Source organism: Pleurodeles waltl, chromosome 8, assembly GCF_031143425.1.
Source record: "Pleurodeles waltl isolate 20211129_DDA chromosome 8, aPleWal1.hap1.20221129, whole genome shotgun sequence".
Lineage (NCBI taxonomy): Eukaryota > Metazoa > Chordata > Amphibia > Caudata > Salamandridae > Pleurodeles > Pleurodeles waltl.
Genome location: NC_090447.1, coordinates 111,821,613 through 111,848,465, shown reverse-complemented (window position 1 = coordinate 111,848,465; position 26,853 = coordinate 111,821,613). Strand labels below are relative to the sequence as shown.

Here is a 26,853-nt window from a genome sequence, read left to right as displayed (position 1 = left end):
TGGACGGATGTCCAAGGAGTACAAGTGAGCTGGTTAAGACAACTGTGAGACAATAAGGTACAAGGATGGAAGGGTGACAATACTACATGAAAGCATGCAGTGGAAATCCCACAGCCACCCCGTTCTATAAACTAGCATCCTTTAACAAATTAACCAGTGCATTTCTTTGAGCACAGGTATGCTGATCTGTCAAGCTTTCACAGTAGTTCGTGATGTTCGGTTGTGTTGATACTTACCAATAGTATTGTAATATATATGAACCCAGTAGCAGTTGTTACAAAAATTGGAATGGACCAGTCACTCCAATAACCTGTTCTGTTGTACAATAACCTGGGGAAAGAATAAGAAAATAATGATTAAAAGGGGACTCACTGCCTTGTTAAATCTGACAGAAAAACAAATAGAAAAGCACTGGTTTTTTAATGAATCTGCAATGACCTTGGGCTGCATGCTTCAGCCCTTAAAGCAGCTGCTGGGCAGAATCCAGACAATCTCTGGAGTTTAGACAGTGTTTAGACTGTAAAATACTTTTAGGTCTTTGTTTAGTATCCTGATGCAACGGTAAGTACCAGATTGAAAACTCCCTGGTAGAGATGGTATATCCATGGAAGAGTGACCTGAGAGAGTTGCCATTGTGGATTTGGGTGACTTGGTTCTATCTCAGAGCTGCACGTGGCCTCTCGTTCATTGTTCACACTGAGAAGCATCTGCTACAAGGTCTCGTCCCCCCCTGCATTTACACACTGAAAAATCACTTGCTCTTGCTGTGGTGATATCCCACCTGAACTGCTTTGAATACAACAACACATGGGGATCCCCAAGAAGCAAATGGTTCAGATTTGAGCCACATAACGCATCTGTGGCTTAAGGCGTACGGACACAACATTGACTCAGGCTCACGCAGATACTTCTATGCAACACCTGCTGCCTAGCTCGTACGTCTGCAGATGGCGGGGCTCCAGGGAAACTTACAAAAGTGTTTCAGCCCACCATTCAATGAGGTATCTACAGTCACCTTCCCCGATTCTACTGGAAATCCACTCCCATGAGGTCAAATAATTTGGTAGCACATCTCTATGAGCTCCATTTTTAAGGTGGACCGCCCTCTAGCCCGGAGACAGACGGATTTCCCAAAGTTCCAGAGAAGTCTGAAACTAGACCTTGTCTCTTCAGTCTATAGTCTGACTGATTTAAGCAAGACACAGACAGTCATCCGTACCGATACAGCTTACCTCACTGCCCAACAAACAACTAATACGGACTATTACAATTTGGGGCTTTTATGTTTACTTGCATCTCCAAGATTGCTTTCATGGCTTCATATCTTGCATTCATGGCTTTAATATCGCACACCCATGCCCAACTACGTTATCAACAACTAAGACTAACCCTCAACTCTATGGGTCCCAAATTCAAGACTGTCTATTGGCATCTACAAGAAAGTAAGATTGCAAATTTTGGCCACCGACCCACCGGTGTCTCTACAAAATACTTTTTACCTCCAGATTGTATAATAAATACTCAGTGTGAAGAATTTCAAGTATTGATCACATTTCTTTAGGACAATTGACTGAAATACGCTATTAACATTTTATTTAATATAAATGATTTATCAATACTTTCCTCCAAATCAGTATTTCTATTTCAATAATATGTATAGCTCACCGAAAGTTTATTCACATCACCTGTTTTTATTACTCACATTTCTCTCAACAGTGTTAGCTATTTACGAAGGAATTTATTAAGCATTTTCTTTGTCTCTTTCTACTGCCCAATGACTTTCAAATTATGGAACTCAAGTCTTTTTTAGATGTCTTTATTGTTTTGTCAAGAAATGAGAAAAGAGAGCATTGCCATTCCTAATCCCAAATGTGTTTACATAGTATACAAATGCAAGTCAGAGGCACCAATGAGTGCTTTTTTCAAGTGCATACATTGTAATTCCAAACCAGCATGCGTTTGGCAAATTCAAATGTAGAATATAATGAAGTATTTGGCGAAATCAAATAGGAAAAAACGGGAAAAATATCAAACTTAATCGTGCATTAAATAAAAGAAGGGCTCCCGGTGCTACCTGTGTACCTGACAGTTATTAACATGATAGCAAAGGTCCAGCGGGGGAAGGGCAAGCTAAGAGCAGACATCAGGAGAAACTTCTATCCCCCACAAATTAAGAGTTTACTGCGGGGGAAGGGGTTGGAGATCAAAGCCACACCATTAATGTGGTGGTTCGCCACGTTGGATTCCCACGTTTCTGTATCAGTGAAGTCAAACGTGACCTCCATCCACTGGTCTGCCAAGGGTTGTGTATGAAAGCTCTGCATTCTTCTAGGCGCAGTACAGCACCTTCCGCTAGCAGCCAGCTCCCATCCTCTACCGTCCACCTATTGTGCGGTGGCCTTCCAGGGATTTCCATGTAGTGCAATGTTCCTACCGGCTACTCTGGGGGCCTGGTCCAGAAATCTGTTGCCCGCTTTCCTCTCAGCCCATCTACTATTTAGACCAAATAAGCAAATCTCTACTGTGTGCAGAGATTGCCAATACATGGTTGTCTCCAGCTCCACCTGTTGCCAATATTGTGTTATCACCGGACAGCTTGACACCATGTGGGTGAAATTTGCATCAACAATATCACACCTGAAACATCGCAAATCAGCTCTGTGAAACATGAGGTTCAGTCTGTGGGGTGTGAGGTTGGTGGTAGGTAAGGAAGTAGTTCAGTTGCATGCATTTCAATCTTGCATTTCACTAGATGCTGTTCTACGCTGCAATGTCTAATCTCATTCCTTCCCATGGAACTGTCTGACAATACTCATCTCCCATCCAGGGTGCAGAGTCAACAGGCCATCAGATGCCACAACAATCTTCGTCCTATGTAGCCAACAGTGAGTCAGGGGTCCTCCTCAATGGCTCTCAAACCACAGAACTGTGCCCTCGGGTTGCTCGGACTGAAACGGGTCTTCCGCCAGTTCATACCTGCTTTAGTTGTTTCTGAAGTAGTCACTAGGCAAGCATCAACCGGCCTCAAAGACCCGAGTGAAATTCAACGATTTATCCAACAAACGCGGGTCTTCTGCTCTTAAAAGTTTGTTTGGCAACTCACAGCACCTTGAATTCAATACCTGGGGCCGCTGCGAGCCAGATCAGTGGGTGGAGGATAGAAGATGTGATGAGCTCTCTTCAGTCCAGATAACAATCAGGTAGCAGTGTTCTGCAATCTCTAAAGTATCACAATTTGACAACAGGCAACATCATCATAATGGGATGTGTTCTGTTTTCACTGCACCTACAAATGTTGACCCCAGTCAAGGAGTGGTGAGATCCCAGAAATTCAGGGGCTGAGGTGGCCTCTGGTCAAAGGTTGTCTCTTCCAGAGACACGTTAGGCTGGACTTGCAACATGTGCAGACCAATTTATACAAGAATAAGTGCAGGGGTCTGAATCTTTGCTCAGAAGCCTGTGGCTGGTGCTATAGAAGGTCAGGGTGCTGGAGGGTGGAAGTCTTGAGCCCACCTCATGCCTCTTTCATCCACTCTTGTAGGTTCTTTGTCATCCCTACTTTTTCCCTTTGTCACTGTTTTTCTGTCTTTCGCTTCCTCCTTTCCTCTGTGGGTGTTTTTGTCTCTGTTGCTCTTGATCAGTCTGTTGAGAAAACATAAGTGCTGCTCCTCAGAAATCACCGCCGGTGGACCCCACTCGCAACCACCAGCTCCAATTAAGCACTGTGTACGCGTGTGATTGTACTATTCACTGTACTTCTTATGTTACATCTTGTGGACTTGCCATCTGAACAGGAATCTAAGGAATTTCCTTAATCAAACACAGGTGTGTAGACACAACTCTGTGGATCCCAACTCTCTGGAAAGCTCCACATAATGTTCCTCATCTGAGCCTCATCCATCTTAACTTTAAATGGAAAACGGCACCGGGTCACTCAATAATTTCACTTCCCTCCTCCCCACGGGAGCCAAAGTGCCATCAGTTCCCTCAGCAGACAATTACAAACCATTTACATATCATGACAGGCTGTAATTGTAGAAGAAAAGCTTCCTGGTCGCTTCAGTGCACTGATGATAAACCAAAGGAAGGCGCCATTCTTTAACCTGCCCATCACCAAGGACTACTTCTATAAAGACAATGAACACAGTATATGGTTAACACCAACTACACTGAGGCCACGCGGCAGCATCTTTACTTACCTGTGCATTTCAAAACCCCTGTGAATAGATGGCAGAATGATACAATGCTTATGGGAGCTGCAGCTATGTAATTAAGGTGCCTACACATTAGAGATGCTGCATGCTCGAGTTTTAATGAAGCCCCCATCTGTTAATTGCATCTGAGAGATATAATGTAGGTCAGGCACCTTGGACCTAGTGGCCAGTGCTGTAATTATCTCTTAACCCCTTTCATCAATTGGATGACTCACCGAGGGGCCATTCAAATGAACTAGATAGCCAGCAACACACAATAGGCTCAAATGGGCCTGAAATCCTGATGTTCTAAATAGAAAAGCTACTATTTTGGTTTTTTACAGATTGCAATACACTAACAGGAGGTCCTTTGATCAACCTAAAAATGTTATAATTATAACAATAATAACGCACTTGTCAGGACCAGATACAGGTCACTGAACACGACTCATAACTCAAAGTGCAAACAATAAGAACAATAAATAAATGTCTAGCCAAATGCATGCTTTTATAAGAAAAATTGCATCTTATTTTTAACTCTGCAGACAATGAAATGCGACATTCAAATGCAACTACACAATCCCCTTGAGGATGGGGGTCTAGTAGTTGGCAGGCGCATAACTGTCCCACCCTCATTCGCGTAGCGTGCGCATGGTTACTCACCATTCACTGGTGGTTGAATCAGGGAATGTGAACTGTTAGGCTGTACTCAAGGAGTCTCCCTTCTAACCATTTAGGAACTTAGTCAAAAGTGTCTACTGTGCTGCAACACTGTTTGCAGCGAGTTCCCCCAGGGACCAACTGACCCAGTTCTCATCTTACCTGCTCTTGCAGCCCTGAACAGTTCAGGGGTTCAGCAGGCGCCTTCATGTGCACACCTGCAAGTCCTGCTCAGTTTGGAGAGGTTCGGCTGCTCGCTGCCTTCACAGCAGCACTCTATGGCACAGGCTGGCTCCCAGATGTCGGAGCGTTCCCTGCTTGCAAAGAAGCGGTAAGTTGACTTTGTTCATCAGGGGGAAGAGAATTCTTTCTCCAGCTCCCGACTGGAGCCAGTGAGGATGCAACATCATATATGACTTCTCCAGCAGTCCTCTGTGGTGAGTCAGGGGCAGTTCTAGCGTGGGTCCAAAGAGCAAGCCATTGCCTTAGTCTCGCCTTCAGGTGGCAACCTGATTCCTTTGGCAATGCTGGTACCTGGAGCCCCTCCAGGCATAAAGGGTTGCTGCACCATGTGGTGATATAGGAGAGGGCTCTCCAGCCACCATGCCCCGGCCCGAACAGTCGCAAGTCTTGCTACTCCTGGAAATACTTTACCAATGTCGCCCTCTGGCATATGCGGTCACCTCAGCATGGCAGTACGGCTATAGCAAGACCTGCATGGCGCTCAACGCACAGCTCAGTCTGTCAACATGCAGCCCTCTCCTGGCATACAGGGGACTACAAAAACAATCCTGCATACAGGCGATGGCCTGATCGGTGCTCAACAGAATCCTTATACGTTGCACGGGGAGTCCTCACTGTAGGAAATCCCCACTGGTCCATGCTCCCTCCAACGCTCTCCTCTTCCTCACAGAGCACACTGGTCTTGGCAAGCAGGGTTGCTCCAGGCAGATGGACTTGGTTTCCCTGGGTGATGTCCCTCACTCAGCTGTGAGACTAGCATCCCTTGCCCCCAAGTCCAGGTCACAAGCAGAAGTCTTGCAGAGCATACCCTTCCCACACAAACCGTCTAGCTACTGGGCAGATGACCAGTTTTGGGGGACATAACATCCCCTTCTTATAGCTGTTTTCCTTACACCAAATGTACTTACATGTCTGGGTCTTTTAAGCTTTATGCTGGGGTTCTGCTTCTTTTGAAGTGACCGCTTGTCATGGTCCCTCATGAAAGAGGTCTGCCACAGCAGGCATGAGACTGAAACTCATTGTCCACATTATAATTTGGAGTGACCCGAGTGTACACCTGGATGTCCGTCACAATGATATGAACATCAAACGGTTAATCCCAGACCCCCAGCCCGCCCTTTATGATTTTCTTGTCAGTCCGATCTCCCTTCCTGTGATGCGTGCTAGTGAGCTATTACTGAATCCAAGAGCAGACTTTTAAGATGCAAAGGGAGTCTCTTCCTTCACTCAAGTGTGCTCCCACTGAGCTCAAAGGAATGCAGCAACAATACACAGCTCCGCCTGGGAGGATTCCTCTCCTCCTCATGTTTTTAACAGGCAGGCCTGGGCTTCCCAAAATGAAACCTAGGGTCCTTCATACAATGTACCATTGCAGTCACACTCACTCAGTGTACATTCATAGCACACTTTCTGTTCAGCACTCATAGGTCTATTCATTGCACCCTTACATGTACACATGCATCCAGCACACACACTCAGTCTGCGGACACTGTTCAGCATTGAAGCTTTTCTATATTTAACCAGGGTGTGCTCTCACACATACTGCCAGCACACGCATACTATGTACGTGCTGCACAACACTTCACCCTTCATGTGTAGTACTTCACACAAGCAGACCTACACTCAGCATATGCTTTATCCACACCTGCACAGCACTACATCTCAGGCCCCCCGCACATGTACGAACTACACGCACTGTACAGTAATGTTCCATCCTTGTAATGTACTCTTCCAAGGCACACATACAACTAATGCAGAGTCACCACTCCTGCACTATGCAGCACTCCACATTTACCTGATATAGGGAGAGTTAGGCACACAGCAGAGGAGCTTTTAACAAGGTGAGGGAGCCTGTAGGCCTCACTCCAGTAACAAAAGTAAAGCAGTCCTATTCTCTACTACTGATCACTACATGGTATGCTGCTGCCACCGTGTTTGTGCTGCCTAACTCCATGTGAAGGCAGTAGGCTTCCTCCACTACGAGCAGAGCGCTGTGTGCATCCCACCAAGTCTTCAATCTGTGAGACAGGCCTATGTCATGGCGCACACACATGATCCATGTTCTCCTATGGCCCACAAAAAAAAATATCACCATTAAGAATCCAGACAACCGTACAGTTAGGCACTCAAGGCTTTACCAAGCACCGGACCATTCTGTCCCAACAGATGCCCCTTTCAGATCAGAACATCCCAAAATAAACTCCTAACCTGGAAAGGATGGGTGGTCAGATCAGTAAAACCGTGGGGAAAGTCCGTCAGCATTCCTATGGCTCAATCCGGCTCTGTGCTCCACCACAAAGTCTAACACTTGCAAAGTACTAAAACCTCTCAACAACTCGGGGTTCTCTTGTTTCATGACCATCACCCATTTCAGTGGCTTATGATCTGTTTGGATCACAAATTTAGTGTCAAACAAATATGGGCAGAACTTATGCAAGGCCTACCCTTTTGCAAAACACTACTTCTCAATAGCCACCCACTTTTGCTCTCTGGGTAGTAATCTCCTAGTAATAAAGACTACCATTGTCATCCAGTTAAGCTAAGACTGCTCCAACTCCTTTTTCTGAGCCATCCAACTGTACAATAAAAGGCTGAGTGGAGTCAGGTGCTTTCAGCACCAGTGATATGCATAGTGCCTTCTTCGGGCAACTTCTGCCTTAATCCATCCCTGAACCTGGTCAGACTTTCTGTACATTCTACCCTCTGGTTTGGGACCGGTCTGTGGAGAGGCCTTCTTCCCATTTGGCTTCGAACTATGCTGTTCTAGCCCTTTGTAAACCCCGTTAGCCAACCACTTATCAGGTAATACTGCAAGTTTTGTTGGCTCCCCCTCTGTCATATCAGGCAGGTAAAGTACCGAGAAATTCGAGGTGGCGTACACACCTGAGATATTTTAGAAAATGAAGCTAGTGAGTGTCTTAGAGAAGCTCTGGAAAATGAATTAGGAGACACACTTGACTTGTGTCTGGGATATACCTGTGCCAAGGGGCTCTTCAGTTGGATACAGCTTGGTTAATTCAAGCATTCAATCCATCACTGTTTTGTATATTTGTTGTGTCATCCTAAGTGGGAAGGGTATGCCCAGACGTGGGTCCCATGCGCAGTGTGTCATTAGAACCAAGCTGTACCTGGCTGATGAGCCATAACTAGGGTGAAATCGGTCCTGGATTGCTTGTGTTCCAGTTCAGGGAGGACCTGCCTTTGCAGTTCGAGCCTGACTGTTCCTGATGGGGCATGGTCAAGACCAGTTTGCACATAGTTGGGCCCAAACTGATGTAGCATGGTGTCCAAATTAACAATAGATTGGGATGCGGCCCGAGTGATTACCAGTCACTGGGATTAAGTCAAACATTCCACGGTCACTGTTATACTTATTAGGTTGTACTGTCCAGGCAGACCTAAACGTCTATGTTGGTTAATGTCTACCCTCATTCTGTCTGTGCCGCTGCCAGAGAAAAAAATACATAAATTATCTAGTTCAGTGGTTCCCAAACTGTGGTCCGGGGACCCCAGAGGCTCCGCAAAGCCTCCTCAGGGGGTCCGTGGCTGCTTAAAAAGTTAAATAATATTAATAGATTAGGTCCCCAACTTTCAGTAATGGCTCAGTGGGGGGGTCCCCGGATTCCAATAAAGAGTCAGGGGGGTCCCCGGGCTCCAGTAATGATAAAGTGGGGGTCCACAGAAGTCAAAAGTTTGGGAACCACTGATCTAGTTGTCTAGAACACTTTAATAGGATTCCAATGTCATATGTGTGCCCCTGAAAGTTCAAGTTTAGGCAGATGGATAAATAACAAGTTACATTGATGGCAAGCATTTTTTTTGTGGAAGCACTCAATGCCTGCCCAATCAAAACATATACTTTTGCCTCCCAACAGGTGGGCTGAACAAAAGTCCTCCTCTAGTGATGCTCGCGTAACTGTCCGACAACAGCTGCGCTGTCAGGTCAGACCATAAATAAGGTCCAGAATGCATTTGCAATAGTTTAAATACTATCACAATGAAGAGATGATTGCAAGTCACACTCTCATTTCTGTGCAATCCCTCCCAGCTTGTAATTGCTCTAGCAAAACAGTTCACAGGGGGTTATTAAAGTCCAGAAAAGATGCACAAAACACATTTTGCATCTTTCCTCATTTTCCATGCCTTGGTTAACTCGATGCCAAATACACAATAATGTTCTTTCCTCAAGGGTGTTATTTTTAGATCTCAATTTACATACATGTAAATGAGAACATAAGTATAATCTGTCAAAATCAAACAATGCTATTTAAAGCTAGACAGGAAAAACAAATCTGAGATTCAGCCATTTCGTACAGCTCTATTCGCGACATAATGAAGGCATGGAGAACTTTTTAGGTCCGTACGCTGTTTGAAGCGCTGTATAGGGTAATATCGGATATAGATGGTTAGGGTGCAGGAAGGGATGGAAGGAAAAGTAGTGTATTGTTGTACCCATGGTGTAGCGATAGCCACAATTGTGGATCTGTCACTGTCTTTACCTTTGACTTGCATTTGTAGTCTCCTTATGCGTGCTTGACACAGCAAGTATCTCCCATGATTCAAAGTGATAACAAATCAATGAAAATATACTGACAGATGGTGCATCTGGAGTATGTAGGGCAGGTACCATTGATATGCAACTTTGAGTGGGCTTAGGATACTCTCTCCAAAGGAATTCTGGAAACGTTGGAGCCATACAGCGTTTCTTAGCGCATTAGGCTAATGCAATTGGTTAAAAATCGGTGTAGTTTGGATGTTCTTCATAAGAAATTTAGAAGAAAATGTTGCACTTCAACAACATTTGGATAAGCAACACTGATCAAACCGTGTTGTAAAGAGCACAGAGGTGCTTAGGTGCTTGCTCGGAGTTTGGTGGGAATGCAGCAACAAATGCTACCTCTAGGAGCACTTTATTCTACTCTTTAGGTCGACGCCTAAGAAATATTGGGGATATGCTCAAAGCTTACCTAGGAATGCATTCCACCCACTGCTTACCGATGGCTTTGTGTTTAAATGCTCACAGTTGCTTGCCTTGTGTTCACTGGCTCTATTTGTTTTTGCCCGTCCAACATGTCTTGACTCCTCTCATGGAGCATAGCCTCTTTACTACTGCTCTGACTGGCTCCTTCTGTTCTACCACGAGTGCTTCGTTTTTAGCCACACCTTTTGTCTTTTTCCTGAAGCACTCCTTCAAAGTAGGTTTTACTTATCTGTCTCCCTCGTATGCTTATCTATCCAGCCTTCCTACTCTCAAGCACAATGCTATTTAAACACTTCATAAGAAGGCCTTTAAAAAGGAGGCAGAAAATAAATCACAATTTAACTGGGTAACCCAAGTGTTGACAAAATAAATAGTCAGTATTTAGTATTATACCATAAACTTAACAAATAAAATCAGAAAGCACACTTTGAAGCAGCTTTGTCACTGAAAACCAAGTAACTATTTTTTTGGATGTGAATACTGTGCACAAGTTTGTGTAGACACTCAGAGTGAAAGGCGCTAAAGGGTAAAGTTGTCTGACTCATTGTCCCATTCGTATGCTGTGGTGGGTGTAAGCTAAGTCTGCATGACAAGCAAATAGACCAATGGATGAAGCCACTGACCAGAAGCCCACTCAGCAATATATATGTAGGGATTATTTGAAAAATCAATAGCCCGCTGGCACTTCTAAAGCTGTTTCCAAGTCAGACATTAAAAATAGCAGCTTTGGTGGTCATTTGCTTTTTTGTGCTCAAAGCACTGAGGTGGACGGAGGCGGGTTACTCGGTGACGGAAATCCTGTCTGCCGAATTACAATCACATTATAGCCTATGGACATCGTGATACTGCGGATGGGATATCCTTCACATTTCTGATGGAGTAACCTGTTTGCCAACCTCTAAATCAGGCCCATGGTTTATAAACTGTGATAATATGGGTTTTTACATTGTCATTTTCTGGGTCCAGCTATCAAAAGTTCAACGGGAAATGATGTTTTATGGCACCTCTTCTTAAATACACAACAGTGTCAATGACAAAAAATGCAGCAGAATGAATGTAGTAGAAGGAAGGTGCCCCTGTTTGCAGCATCCTAAGCATGATGTATCTGTCTCTTTTACTCCATTTTATGAGGAACGCAGCTTCAGGAGGCTGTGGGAGTAACATTTCAATTTGGCTTTCATGAGCAAGGGATGCATTAGGCTCTCACTGTCAGACACAGCACCAGCCTCAGTAGTTTTATGAGCGTTCAATCGTGCTTAATTTGTAAGTAAAACAAATATAGTGCTGAGGCCCAAAGTTTATGAGCCCACGACCCTCACCCCCACAGCAGCTGCCGGTGGTGCTGACTATTAAGGCTGCCTAGTATGCCTAGATTAGAAAATGGATAAGTACTCAACAGAGGTATACACCTCGAAACGGTGAAAAACCATTATCAATAGTCACACATGCTCTAGAAACAGACAAAGCGATCTTAGCGCAGACCCCACAAGTAAAGAAACATATTTAGTCCACCCAAGATCATGAGGAACCCCCGCCACAGAGTATGTGGAAGGGCATAGACTTTTCTTGCAGAGATCTCCTCAAAACAAACAGCGCTACCAGCCAACTAACATGATCCAAACCTAGTAGCAGGACTAATGAAACGGGTGGTCCAGGACGTCCCAGCCAATCCCCCCAAACGCAGTACAGTTGATTCAGTGCATATCAAGCGCAGATCAGGGATCGTCTCTTGTCCATCTTTAAGGCATCTTGTAGTGTTAGTTCATGTGCATAGGGGCTTTGTCATCCACCCATGGCCACCATCAATCTAGCTAGAAAAAGAACACCGGCCATAATCCACGACTCCTAAGTTGCTTTTGTATCTTTTGTAAAATGTTCCTTTTTTCGACAGTTATGGTACTGACAACAGAAAACAAAAGATGTGATGATCCAATAGCGAAATATCCCCATTTTTTTCGAAGCTCACCGTAGTAACTCTATATGTTCCTTTTCCTGTAATGTCACAACACAGTGCTCATCCCAGTGTTTAACTTGAGCCAGTGGTTTCCGATGCTCGGCCCCTGCACTTAATTGTCAACGCCAGCACTTATGACAGTCTGCCACATGGTGGTGCTGTTTGTCTGATTTAAAGATACGAACAACAGTGTTTACTAAACTAATACACATTAAAAATTATTCATACCTGCAGCCAAAGCTATTCTGATAACATTGTGGACCTGTAACACTGGCAGCACTAGCAGGGGCAAAGGTTTGTGCAAGCTGCAGTGGCTTCCTGGTGGGACCCCGGCTCTTATTTTAATTATTTTCTTTGCAAATTAAGCAATGGCTCATCCCCTTGCTAGTGTTGTGCTGTTCCTTTGTAGGTAATTATACAGCCCGCCTAATTTGGACTAATTGTCACCATCCAGGCCCATCTCCTTCTCCATGAAAGTGTCATTTCTCCACTCTCAAACCCATCTACAAAATGCACTTTTATCTTTTTCAGGAGGCCACAGTATACTCCTCTGAGTAGCCAATCAAGTAAAGCAATATGGCATGCACCAGAAACAGGTCCATCTCGTGTTGAAAGCTAAGCAGGGGAGCCACTCAGCTCAACAAGTGAAGCTGGAAGAGCGTGCTTGTGGTTATCGCATTCAGAACAGAAGAGAGCACTCAAACAAACTGCCAGGTCTCTCACTTTGGTCGCTGACTTCAGAGTGGCTCCTTGAATCTAAACCACTGAACAGGTAGTTAACGTGGTATCAGCTTATATATAAGTAACTCTTCGTTTTTTGACCCATTGAGGTACAGAAGCTGTAGAATGAAGATCCGTGAGGGCAAGCACCCACGAACATGGTGTTTGAAGTTCTCAGAGAAAGTGGTCCCTTTCAGTAAAATGACTTGTGGACTACACAAATAGAATTAAATAGAATCCACTGGGACACCACCAACCAGTGGTGTATTCTCAGTGTAAGTCAGATGAAGGTCCTATGAATTAGCTGGACACGAAACACAGACATCTTGCACTCTCTAAACCACGAAAACCAAGAGCACTTGTAATTCCATATATACAAACACTTAATTGATAGTCCCACAATATGTTACAGATTAATCTTCTTTATTTCTTTTTCTTTTATGCTCCAGCCAAGTCAACACGTGTTTCATCAGGGTTAAATCTCCCCTTGACTTCTTCAGGACTTTTAAGGCTGTTAACAATATATATAAAAATATACAAAAACATTCTATTACACTTCATCAAATTCCTTAATTACAATTTATAAACCGATTACTAGAGCTAAACTATTGTGCAAGGTGGAAGTTGTACAGGTAACTAATAAACCTCATCTTCAACAACCAAGAAACTAAGCTTTCATGAAGCTTTAGGATTGGCCGCAGGGCAGGCTGGGAGCCTGTGCCTCCCGTGAGGCGGAAGATGGAGCAGCAGCAGCGAGGCAGGTACGTTTTTTTTTTTTTTTAATTTAATGTTTATTTTGCCCTCCCACGCGCTGCCCCGCCCCTTCAAAGCGCAACGAGCAGAGACTGGAGATCGCAAATTACAACTAAATCCTCTGTCCATTCAGGTCATTTAGAAAAGCAGGAAGGGCCACTCTGTGCCCCCTCCTCCTGCCTATCTCGCACAGAGTCCCCAGTTAGAGCCTAGCTGTACCACCTCCACCCTATGGCACTTCTCAATGCATGGTTCAGGCCTTTCCACAAGGTATGTACTATTTATCCCTCACCCACAACTTCTGGGAACTTGCTCCACGCACCATATGTATAATTCTCATCCTAGCTCTTTTAGGAATATAACAGATTGGATGCCAGCTTGAGAGATGCGCCTCCTTTGTTCATTAGCAGGTTATTGCAGATCCTCAAATTAAAATGACTAAAAATATAAAAGCAGCCTTGTTTTCCAACTCATAAAATCATAATTGTGGCTTGCAGAGTGTGCTTTCATTTCAATGAATGTGAGGACACCTGGCTCGGGATTGCTCAGAAATGCAGTTGTCATTTTCCTGTGATGTTTAACGGCGCTTAATGTGAAGCTCTGTAGGCGACACCTGCGGAAACCAAATACAAGGAAAGTACAGTCAATCAAGGACATAAGTCGCGCACATCACGCAGGCTTTGTAGGCGGGGCATACTGCAGGGAATGTAGAGGAAAACTAATATCAAAGTTAATTGTTTCACGAATGGGCTATGGAGATGGCACGAAGTGCTCAGCCCTCCTATTATTCAATGCTGTCTGTTGGTTCAGTAGACTGGTGCATCCGCTGCAGGGCTTTGCCTCTGACCTCATGCTGTTAACATTTACCCATCAGCCCCCTGTGATGCAGCATGATACCCCTTATGTATCTGTGCAGCACGTCGTGTCAGAAACATGCCATTAGAAGCATCAGATTCCTCAGTCTGAAACCAACATGTGCAATGGGCATTTCCTGCAACCCTCTAGGGTGAGACAGGGAACAGGTGAGGATGGATGGTGAGCCTTGTTGAAAGGGAGACTGCAGGGGTGAGGGGTCACTACTTTGGTGCGTAAATGAGAAACTCACTAAAGGAATAGACAAGGGTTTGTGCAGTATGCTCGACGGTGGCACAATACAATACAATAGACATGTGTAAAGCACCCGGCGCTATCAGCAGGACCACAAAAAAGAGATACCCATCCCTTGGCCATCGGGGCTATGAGCAGGACCACATAAAAGACAGATACCCATCCCTTGGCCACCGGACTAAGCATTAAAAAGATGAGTCTTCAAACTTTTCCTAAGGGCAGTCTATGAAGGGGCAAAACGAAGAGCAGTCGAAAACGAGTTACAAAGTTTTGCCGTTAGAAACGCGAAGGATCTTCCACCCCACCTAGGCTTGCGGACTCCAGGGGTATGCTAGAGTTTCAAGGAGTTAGACTTCGGGGATCTGCCCTGACAGTAGGCGTTAACTCTGCTTCTGAAGTACAGCGGATTCTTATGCTCCAGGGCTCTCTAGATCTGATGAGGCTAGTGACCGTAGCCAGTGCAGCTGACAGAGATAGGCACAGACAGATTGCCATACTCGGACTTTAAGAACAAGGCGTGCCACTGCATTTTGAATGAACTGCAAACGTTGCAGTGGGCAGGTTGGTAAGCAAAGATGCAGACTATTTGCATAGTCCAATTAAGAGGGGACCAATGCATTGACAATGGTCTCACGAGCTGCAACCGGAACCAGGTGAAACATCCTCCTGAGAGACTTCAAGGCTGCAAAGCAGCTAGCCGAGACCGCTTTGAACTCTGGTTCAAAATACAAGGAGGACTCAAAGTTGAAGCCCAGGTTTCTCTTGCAGATGGATGGAATAGGAGGCGCGTCAAGCCCCGAAGGCCACCAATTGAGATAATCATGGTACTGGCTAGTGCCAAAAAACAGAATTTCTGTTTTGTCGGAATTTAGTTGAAGGCAACTCTCACTCATCCAGTCACCCACTGATTTCAAGCACTTCTTGAAGGAATGGAAAGTGTCAGATGCCCTTTCGTGGAAAGACAGAAGAAGCTGGGTGTCATCTGCATAACAACTCACTTTCGGGCCTCTAGATTCGACCAGGCTCGCCAAGGGTTTCAGATAAACATTAAAAAGAGTAGGACTGAAGGTGGAGCCCTGGGGAACCCCACATTCAAGAGGCTTCGCACCCGAAGTAAAAGGGGCAAGAAATACCGCTTGAGAACTATCCTCAAGATATATCATGTAAGCCAGGTCTAAGCTTTCCCTTGGATTCCAATATTCATCAGCCTATTCAATTAGCTAGGGTGAGAGACCATGTCACACTCTGATGACAACTACAAGAGTACAACCACTGCTGATGCACCCCGATCAAGATTAGTCTTAATAATTTTGGAGACCGCCATTAAGGCGGACTCTGTACTGTACCCTGCTCGGAAGCCACATAGTGTATCATGAAGAAGAGAAATAGATTCCAGAAAAATGTAAAGTTGTCTGTTAAGCACCTTTTCCAGCACTTTGGCTACTGCATGTAGAAGTGAGATTGGTCTGAAGTTGCTAAGATCCTTGGGGGTCAGAATCTGTTTTCTTTAGCAAGGGTAACAGGAGGGCTTGTTCCCACCCCTTGGGACTAAGGTGGACTCCAGAGAAACATTCATTAACTTGTTCAAAATTGGGTTGACACGCAGCGAGACTAATTTCAAAATATCAGGAGGGCAACAATCGAGGGACGAACCAGATTTGTAACTGCCCGGCAACAACCCCACGGCCTGCAAAGGAATAGGCAGCACATGGCCGGAGGAACAGTCTCTATCTGTACTTACTACTCACACGCCCTGCTTAGGGAACTGGTCATAAATTGCATTCATTTTACTGGAGCAGATGTCAGCAAGCTCCTCGCACAGGTGAGCAGAAGGAGTGAGAGGATTTTCAATAGTCCTGGGTGATAACAGAGTTCCCAATCCCAAAAAGTTACTGAGGTTTGTATCAATGGCTGAGGCAATAAATTCCTTATGAACCTTGCAGGAGGCTTTACGAAAACTCAGAAGTGACTTTTTCATACACCAGTTTTGCAGCCCTATCATAGGATTTGCACCAGTTTCGTCCAGTGCTTTACAATATGCTCCCTCTTCTTTTAAGGCCTCCAAAAACCATGGGACAGACGGCCTAGATCAGTTCTGAGATCTCGATTCCATTGGAGCAATACTATCAAAGTCTTCGGAAACCAAATTTTCCTCCCGTTCTAAATCCAGAACAACAGGGTTTGAGAATACTAGAGGGGTCACTTGCAGTGCCTCCGCCAAGAGAGGTTGCGATATTTGCCGTCACGGTCTGACGGATTTCTGACGACGGTCAGATGAGTTTTGGGCTGGTTGGCTACAATCCTAAAAGAAAGCAGAAAGTGGTTGGACCAAATTAAGTTGTAGGCCAAACTCATGCAAACATTCAATGAATGACAGAAAATAAGGTCCAAAGTATGCCCTGCCTTATGGGTGGGGCTGTTTACATGTTGTTCCAGATTAAACTCCTCCAGCGTGCTCACAAACTGCTTGGCACTGGGGCAGCTTGGGTCATCAATGTGCAGGCTAAAGTCACCAAGGACTAAAAAATTTGGATGACAAAGCAAAAGCTGGCCAAGCAGTTCCATAAGTAGACCAAGGAGCTCGTTGGAGCAGTGAGACACCTTTATACATTTGCACTTAGGTGGGGAGCGGATCATATAAAGTTTCTTAAAAGTGAAGGGGGTTTACCCATTCTTCAAATAGGTTTTACAAACAATACTATCACCAAAATTAAAGCAGCGCCCTCAACGTCCATCAGTGTAACTCAGCATTGGTCATTAACTAAATAATTGGATGTGGTGTATCTCTATTTCAAGTGGTAGATCTTATGAAATAGATCTGGAGTAGATTAGTTTCCACAGGCTCAAAGAAACAGCAAATCCATTTGTACTGTTGTTTCAGCTTGTGTACTAAGAGTGCAGAAAACTTTGTACGCTACAAAGCAAACTTTTATACAATCGCAAGAGCGTCTGGCTGCTAAGAGACGGTGCTCCGAACCATGAGCTCTCAAGCGAATCTGAACCTCCAAGTTTCTGGTTAAATACTTAGCTATACACCTTATAAACCTCACCTTTCTGCACAGAGGAGAGGGATCGGAGAAGTGTTGCTCATGCCTGCATTTGTAGTGCACTGCCTGATCTCACAGTCGTAGCCTCGCCCCAGCCCCCTCACCTAAAATGGCTCGCAGTTACGATCTCACGACTCTTGACCAGCTCCCCCCCTCTGGCTGGACGTATAGCACAAAGGGTTCCTGTATGGTGGGATGTTAAGACATGTGTGGGGTGCCAGCAAACACCACTCCTCACACAATCAGCAGAAGAGGGGAGCTAAAGCAAGCGACACAAACACACGACAGCTCTGACGCTTCGCAACTATCAAACAACCCCCTTAATAGAAAAAGTACTTATGGCTAGTGTAATGGACAACCATTGAATCTCACAGTATAAATTAAACAAAAGTGTCCTAAGCCAATCCCACCAAGGTACCCACTACACCCTAAATAACAGTGTGAGCCCCACAGCATTGCTAAGCACTAAACCACCGTGACTTAGGTCAATAAGAAATCGCACTATCATGCTGAAAGGTGGTCTAGATTCCACAAAATGGTAAAAATGCCCTAACCAAATGTTGATAGCATATTATAGCTGTTGGACTTGGCCCCCTGTCTGCAAGGTCATCCCCAAACTTTTTTGCCTTCACTCTCCTGTTTTCTGAACCCGTTTTTGTGGCTTTTAGGACTCTGCTCACTTTACCACTGCTAACCAGTTCTTGTGCTCTCTCCTTTAAACATGATGGAATTGACTTATAACCAACTGGCACATTTAATCTACTTGTCAGTCCTTAATAAAGTAGTACTATACATACCCAGGGCCTGTAAATTAAATGCTACTAGTGGGCCTGCAGCACTCACTGTGCCACCCACTTAAGTAGCACTTTAAGCATGCCTCCAGCTCGTGTGTGCAGTTTTAAACTGCCATCTCAACCTGGCAGGATAAACCTCTTGCCAGGCTCAAATCTTCCTTTTTAATACATATACGTCTTCCTAAGGGTAGGCCCTAGACAGCCCAGAGACCAGGGAGCAGCGTATTTAAAAAGCTGGACATGTATGTTTAGGTTTTACATGTCCTAAGAAAGAAAAACGTCTACATCTGCTTTTCACCACTCCTTGGCCTACCTGTCCATAGGATAACATTGAGTTAACTTATTACATTTACTAAGGAATAACTTTCAATTGGTAATAAGTTGTAATGTCGAACTTGGTGTCTAAAGAATTGTAATTTAAAACTCTATTTAAAGGTAAAGTTGGATTTTAAGTTACAATTCTGAAAATGCCACTTTTAGAAAGTTGGAATTTTCTTGTCTCAACCATTTGAGGCTGCAGCTTGTATACTGGACTAGGTGTAGCCAGCAGGTAGTCTTTATGTATTGCTCCTAGACAGTAAGACAAAGGAAGAACAGGTATTGGCAGGATGGGCCATCTCTGACTTGATAAGGGGAGGAGCTGTCACCTACCATACTTGCACATCACAAAGCCTTTGTCTGAGTACACTCACAAAGGGTTTGACACTAGTCGTTTGTGTCCCCTGATATGCTTGTGCCAAGCGGGGAGGCAGGAAATTCCAAGCACCTCTAGGGGTAGAAGCCTCTATAAACGCCTCCTGCTTCACAGTGTGCACCGGGAATAAATATTGGACCATCAGTCCCAACTCTTCAGTACACCTCTGGACCTGTGGAAGACTCGGAAGAACTGCTGTGCTGTTCTGTAAGAAAGACTTCTACTCTGATGCCCTGCTGCCTAAGTGAAAAGGACTGGACCTGCATCATGAAACCAGGACTGCCAGAGTCACAACAAGGGCTAGTTGACCGGCCTTCTGATCAGAACCTCATGGACAGAAAAGCTTAAATTACCTTGAACCCAGCACCTGCACTCTCTGTCTGATTGTGAGTTCTACCCCCAAGTGTGCATCCCAGTCCTGGATTCTTGGAAGTCGGTCTGAAGATGCTGTTCCAGCCCAGCTATAGGCAGAACAAACGCAACAAGACATACCTCCTTACAGCTCCACTTCTGAACTGCTGATGCGCAACACCCCCTGACGCCCGACTTTGAATCACAGCCCATAGCCTCCTCATAATTGCCACTGCAAGACACATCCTCGATGCAGGCCTTCACATAGCAAACCCTCTAGACAGCGTCCTCAATGACTACTCAGTACTTTGCATTGCAGTGCCTTTGGAATCGCAAAGTATCCAAGATGTATCTTCGATGCCAGACTTTGCATTGCAAGCCCCTTATCGACGGAATGCTTGATGACCATGCAGGATTCCGTACTGCATCCAGCAGCTCCTCTGAACCGCTGCAGCATGACGCATCCTTGACGCAGGCCTTCGCATTACAGCCCCTCATGGACGCCATCTTCAATGATGACACAGGACTTATCATGGCAGTCCCGCAGGTTCTTCAGACCTGCTGCTGCACAACAAATCTTCAACACCCAACCTTGCATCACAGCCCGCAGGCTCCTCGTCACTGCTGCTGCTGCATAATGCATCCTTGACACCAGACCTCTCATTGCAGCCGCCAGCCTCCTTGGAACTGGCACTGCTCTACACATCCCAGATGCAGGAATTCACACCGCCAGCCCATTGTCTACAGAATCCTTGATAATGTAGGACTTCAGATCGCAGCCCTGCAGCTTCTTAGGAACCTCTGCTGAGCAACGCGTCCTCAAAGCAAGATCTCACAATGCTACACAACAAGGATTTAAGGTACTTTGCTCAGCAGGACTAATTTGGTCCTGGCCCACGCTCCATCATGGTCAACCTGAACTTGTGACTCTGTCCCGGTGCGGCATAACCAGATAAACACTGTTGGGGCTTTGTGCTTCTGGGCACTATTTTTACTCAAAACTTTGAAATTGCATAACTTCAGGTCTGCTGGTTGGATTTTTGTAGTTTCGGTCTCAAATGATTTATTAAATTCTACCTATTTTACAAACTAGTGTGGGATTTTTCTTATGTTGGATTTTCACTTTATGACTGCTTGAAATGCTATATAAAAGCTTCACACATTGCCTTTAGGTTAAGCCTGACTGCTTTTGTGTCAAGCTTCCAGAGGGTTAAGCACAGTTTAATTTGGAGTGTGTTTGTGTGTCAAACTAACAGAGATTGTGGTTGCTGATTGAGCAGGGGTTCACCCCCTCAACCAGTAACCCCAGTTTCCCACAGTGGTGTTCAGCTGTGAGATTAGGACGTGTTTCTGCAGTGGCATACTGCGATTGTGTGTTACACCAAAATCCCAGATAAATAATTTGATACCATTTTGAGTTTTTAACATTCCCCCTGATTGTCTGTGGCTACAGCTGCTAGAATGGAATCTGAGCTCACCAACCTGGATCACTACACTGTGGTTGAGCTCAAGCAGTTGCATAAAGTGAGGGGACTTCCAGTCAAGAAGAATACCAGGAAACTAGAACTCCAGAAGGCCTTAAGTGCCTGGGCGGAGTCCCCCCCAAGTACTGGCAACAGCAGAGAACCACGATGATGATGAATATGTGGAATGGCAAGGAGAGGACCTAGCCACAAGTCTTGATTTGCAGCACTGTCCACAGGGGTGGTGCCCCTGCCCTCCTTACATGCAAGAGATTAGCATATCTTCCAATGGCCTATCCGAGAGGAACTGGAGGACAGGAAGGCTGAGAGAGAGCTTAAACTGCAGCTGGTCAACCTCAAGTTGGAGGCAGAGGAGAGAAAGGCTGAGGTTGAAATAGCTTTAGCTAAAAAGAAACTGGCGATGGAGGAAAACCTTTCTTTGGAGAGACTGGCTCATGAAAGGAGCCTCAGAGAGCTGGACATCAGAGCCAGGAAAGCAGAGCCCAGCAACAATAGTGGCAGCTTATGCTTGGTGCCCTCTGGAGACAGAATAGTACACATTCGAAAGGATCTGGTGTCTACCTTTGTTAGGGGAGATAACAAGTAGTTTGAAACCCATGAGGGTGCACTGGCAATTAAGAGGATCCCAGAGGATGATTGGGGCCAGTCTAGGCACATACCTAGTAAAGAGATGGATGCCCTGCTGGCCCTAGAGGAGGGGGGGCAGGAAAGGGTAACCCCCACCACCCCATAAGAGGACATCCTTGTCAGTAAGTATGACCTCAGCCCAGTAAAGTATTGGAGAAGTTTAGGGACAGCCAGCAGGTGGACTGTGTTGATTCCTTTTGCAAGGCACTGGATAGTTGAATTAAGGGCTCTGAAGTAAAATAATACCAGGAGATGTACAATTTGATAGCAATAGAGCTCATGATAAGTCTTTATTTCGCAAAGCTGCACCAACACCTGGACTATAGCCAGCTTACTGACCCCCAGGGGACTTGTTAAGGAGGCAGACCTCTGGCTCAGAACCAGGGTTCATAAGAAAATACCTGGAAGTGACCCCAATAAGGGTGGTTCAGCTGCGCTCCCCCCCACAGCAGAAAGAGGGGGGGCGTCCAGGGAGACACAGATAGGTCCCAGAATATGGTGAAGGAAGGGTTCCCATGCCCCTTCTGAGAAACAGGAAGGAGGTCTGGTGGGCGGTGGCCCAGGGCTCCACATTTCCAACACCAGTGCTTTGACTGTTCCCATCTAGGAAACAAGCAGGGGAACACGGTCTGTCCTAAGAAACCACCCATTGGTGGGAATTCTACTGCTGTGGCCAATATGACCTTGAGGGAAAGTAGTCCCCAGGAGCAGGTCATAGATCTTTGCATGATCTCCCTTAGTTGGATCGCAAAATCATAGGGTGAGCTGGTGATCCCTGGAGGTGGGAGTCATCACTTCCACCAGGCTGAAGTGAATGGGATCACTCTCACTCCTCTGAGGAACACTAGGGCAACCAGAACAGGTCGCGGAAAGGCAGGTTTCCCCAGCCAGGTGTGTAGGGTAACTCAGGTCCAGGGATAGGACTTTTTTACCCCGTGGCCCTTATATCTTTGCAGTGGGGTGGGAAGGTGACCCAGAGAAGGATCATAGTTAGTCCCCAGATGCTCATAGACAGCCTCTTAGGGAATGAGTTGTCCCTGGTGTCAGGAGAGCCGGGAGAGGCAGCCACCCAGAGTGCCCCGATAGTTCAATTTTCTATGAATACCACTTTTAATTGGAGTACAGGAGCCCAGGTAGTGGGACAGGGTCAGGGAGGTCTCACCCCTGTTCAGCCTTTAGGGTACAGACCCTGGGCTGAGTGGCCAGTCTCATGTTACCACCCCTGAACTGGAGGGAAGGGGAGTGAAAGAAGTGTGCCGAACCCCCCCCCCCCCCACACCACTCTGAAAAACCTCAGAGGTCAAAGAAACTTGGATGGCCTGGAGCCTGGCTCTTAACACTCACAGCTCTCAATGGGCTCTCTTAGTTGATGTCCTTACAGGAATAGTTTTCCTCAGTGACAGAAGTCTGATCCAAGGGGTGAAATGGGCCCCATCACTTTGTTGGCCAAGGTGATATTATCTACTGGGGGGTATCTGTAAGCAAGTTAATGCTGGGTGCCGGATAGGTGGGTTCCACAAATGAGGAGAAGAGTTCCTCCTGTGTCAGTCCAGTGGATCAGGAGAGTGTAGACAGAGAGATGCAACTGAGTTCAGAAATGCACAGAACTACCTAATAGGGCCTTTGTCAATGTTCTTTTGTCAAAGCAGGGAAACCCATCAAGGTAGATTGGTTTTCCTTGGCTTTTGGCTGGAGCAGGTCATGCTGGACTTGGCCACTTCTACAGGGTCATGCCCAAACCTTTTGCCTTCATCCTCCTGTTTTCTGAACCTGTTTATTTTGGCTTTTAGGACTCTGCACAATTTACCAGTGCTAAAGTGCTTGTGCTCTCTCCTTGAAACATGACGAAATTGGCTTACACCTAATTGGCACACTTAATTTACTTGTAAGTCCCTTGTAAAGTGTTACTACATGTACCCCAGGCCTATAAATTAAATGGTACTAGTGAGCCTGCAGCACTCATTGTGCCACCCTCTTAAGTAGCCTTTTAAACATGTCTCCGACCTGCCACCGTCTGTAGAGTTTTGAACTGCCATCTTGACCTGGCAAGATAAACTTGTTGCCAGGCCCAAACCTCCCTTTTTCGTAAATATAAGTCATCCCTAGAGCCTACACAGCCCGAGGGCGGGATGCAGTGTAATTAAAAAGCTGGACATGTACTTTTACATTTTACATGTCCTGGTAATGAAAAACTCCTAAATGTGTTTTTCACTAGTGTAAGGCCTACCTCTCCCAGAGGATAATATTGAGTTAGCTTATTACGTTTAATAAGTGATAACTTTCAATTGGGAGCAAGTTGGAATGTTGAGTTTGGTGTCTAAATTATTAGAATTTAAAACCCTCTTTATTGGCAAAGTCAGATTTTTAAATCACAATTCTGAAAATGCCACTTTCAGAAAGTTAGCATTTATTTGTCTCAAACATTTGGTGCCTGCAGCATGTATCATGGGTTACATGACTAGGAGTAGCCGGCAGTTGGTTATTGTGTACTTCACCAGGACAGTGATACAAAGGGGGAACAGGTGTTGGCAGGGTGGGCTAACTATGACATGAGGGGGAGGAGCTGTCACCTACCACACTTGCATATCTGTAGGAAGGTACACTCTTTTTTGGCATCTTACCCCCTATTTCTGCCTGATGTCAGTGTCTTTGACTGTGTTCACTGGGATCCTGCTAACCAGGACCCCAGTGATTAAGCTCTCTCTCCTCTAAATTTTGTCACTGCATAATGGTAACCCAGTATTTCACCCACAATTGGCATACTGGGCCCCCCCCTTATAAGTCCCTAGTATATGGTACCTAGGTACCCAGGGTATTGGAGGTCCAGGGGATCCCTATGGGCTGCAGCATTTCTTTTGCCACCCATAGGAAGCCCATTTAAAGGTGTATACTGGACTGTCATTGCAGCCTGTGTGAATGGTGCATGCACCCTTTCACTGCCATTTACACTGCACCAGATCACTTATAAGTCACCCATATATTAGACCTTCTTGCCCTGAAGGCTAGGTGCAGAGTACCTGTGTGTGAGGGCACCCCTGCACTAGCAGAGGTGCCCCCATGACCTCCAGAACCATTTTTCTAGACTTTGTGAGTACGGGGACGCCATTTTACACGTTCACTGGACATAGGTCACTACCTATGTCCAGCTTCACAATGGTAACTCCGAATATGGTATCAAACATGTTGGAATCATACCCCAAGGCCTTTGCAAGCATTGGTTGTATGATTCCATGCACTCTGGGGGCTCCTTCAAGGACCCCCCAGTACTGCCATTACAGCCTTCTGAGGTTTTCCAGGCAGCCCCAGCTGCTGCCACCTCATAGACAGGTTTCTGCCCTCCTGTTGCTCAAGCAGCTCGAGCCCAGGAAGGCAGAACAAAGAATTTCCTTTAGGAGAGGGGTGTTACACCCTCTCCCTTTGGAAATAGGTGTTACAGGCATGGGAGGGGTAGCCTCCCAGAGCCTCTGGAAATGCTTTGAAGGGCACCGATGGTGCCCTCCTTGGATAATCCAGTCTACACCGGTCCAGGGACCCCCAGTCCCTGCTCTGGTGCGAAACTGGGCAAAGGAAAGGGGAGTGACCACTCACCTGTCCATCACCACCACAGGGGTGGTGCTCAGAGCTCCTCCAAATTATCTCTGGGTTCTGCCATCTTGGATTTGAAGTTGGCAGGGCACTCTGGGAGCATCTGACTGGCCAGTGCCAGCACGTGACATCAGAGCCCTCCCCTGATTGGTGCTTACCTGCCCAATTCCCCTTTCAGGGCTATTTAGGCTCTCTCTCTCTCTCTTGGGTGGTTCTTCAGATTTGGACTTCAAGACTCCAGCAGGAATCCTCTGCATCCTTTACTTCACCTTCTTACTAAAGAAACTGCATCTGGACCCTCCAGGAACTCTACAAACTGCAACAAAGAAGCAAAGGTGACTTCTGCAACATTGTATCTACAGCTCCTGCCAACAACTACAACTGTTTCCAGGTTGTGCATCCTCCGAGGACTGCCTGTCTTCAGCCTGCACCAGAAGAACGAAGGAATCTCCCTTGAAGTGAAGGAGTCACTTCCCTGCTTCAGCATGCACCCCTCTGCAGCGATGACCGGTGGTCCCGGGCAGTGCTATTTTCCGCTAACCGCGTGCTTTGTGTGTGCCAAGGCTTGTTGCCGAAATCCAGTGATGCAAACCAGACTGCATTCATACATCCAGCGTGGGACATCTTCTGCACCAACCAGGAACCAGCATCTGTCTTATTAGGTGCAATACTAACTGTTTTTCCTCACCAGTGGTTTCTCTTTTGCACCTTCATCTAGGTTAAAAGGGGCTCCTGTTCTCCCTGGACTCTTCAGTGCTTCTTGGACTTGGTCCCCTTCTTTCACAAGTCTTCAGGTCCAGGAATCCATCGTTGGTGTCTTGCAGTCTCTTCTGGTTCTTGCATAATCTTCTTTCCCGTGTTCTTGTGTGTTCTAGGAAAGTTACTGTGATTTACTCCTGCTTACCTGGGTTCTGGGGTGGGTTCTACTACTACACACTACACTTGCCTAGGTGGGAAACCGACATTTGCATTCTACTTTCTTAGTATATGGTTTGTGTTCCCCCTAGGCCCATTTCTAACTATTGTGATTTTCACTATTTGCACTGTTTTCTAACTGTTTTACAGCTATTTCTGCATACTAGTATATATAGCTTGTGTGTTACTTACCTCCCAAGGGAGTAGAGTATCTATGGTATTTTTTGGCATTTGTGTCACCAAAATAAAGTACCTTTATTTTTGTAACACTGAGTATTTTCTTTCATGTGTGTGAGTACTGTGTGACTACAGTGGTATTGCATGAGCTTTGCATGTCTCCTAATTAGGCCTTGGCTGCTCATCCACACTACCCCTAGAGAGCCTGGTTTCTAGACACTGTCTACATTTCACTAATAAGGGATAACTGGACCTGACATAAGGTGTAAGTAGGTACCCACTACAAACCAGGCCAGCCTCCTACAATATCACAAAGCCTGTGAGGACACTTGCAACAGGTTTGACACTAGTCTTTTGTGTCCTCAGACAAGCTGGGTCCAGGCAGGGAGGCAGAAAATTCCAAGCACCTCTGGGGGTGAAGGCCTCTAGAAACTTCTCCTACTTCAAAGTGGGCACCAGGTATAAATATTGAACCCTCAGACCCAACTCTTTAGTACAACTCTGGACCTGCGGAATACTCAGAAGGACTGCTACTTTGTTGCCCTGCTGCCTGTGTGACAAGGACTGG

General features: G+C 45.7%; 1 protein-coding gene across 11 annotated transcripts in view; it reads right to left on the bottom strand.

Moving 5' to 3' along the window:
• The window catches only part of GDPD5 (glycerophosphodiester phosphodiesterase domain containing 5), a 699,403-nt gene that overhangs the window by 197,720 nt on the left and 474,830 nt on the right, over positions 1-26,853 (bottom strand). For all 11 annotated transcript variants that reach the window (XM_069203861.1, XM_069203862.1, XM_069203858.1 and 8 more), the window contains one exon: positions 237-330. In XM_069203861.1, the coding sequence (XP_069059962.1) occupies positions 237-330 (94 nt within the window). The remainder of the gene's footprint in view (positions 1-236; positions 331-26,853) is intronic.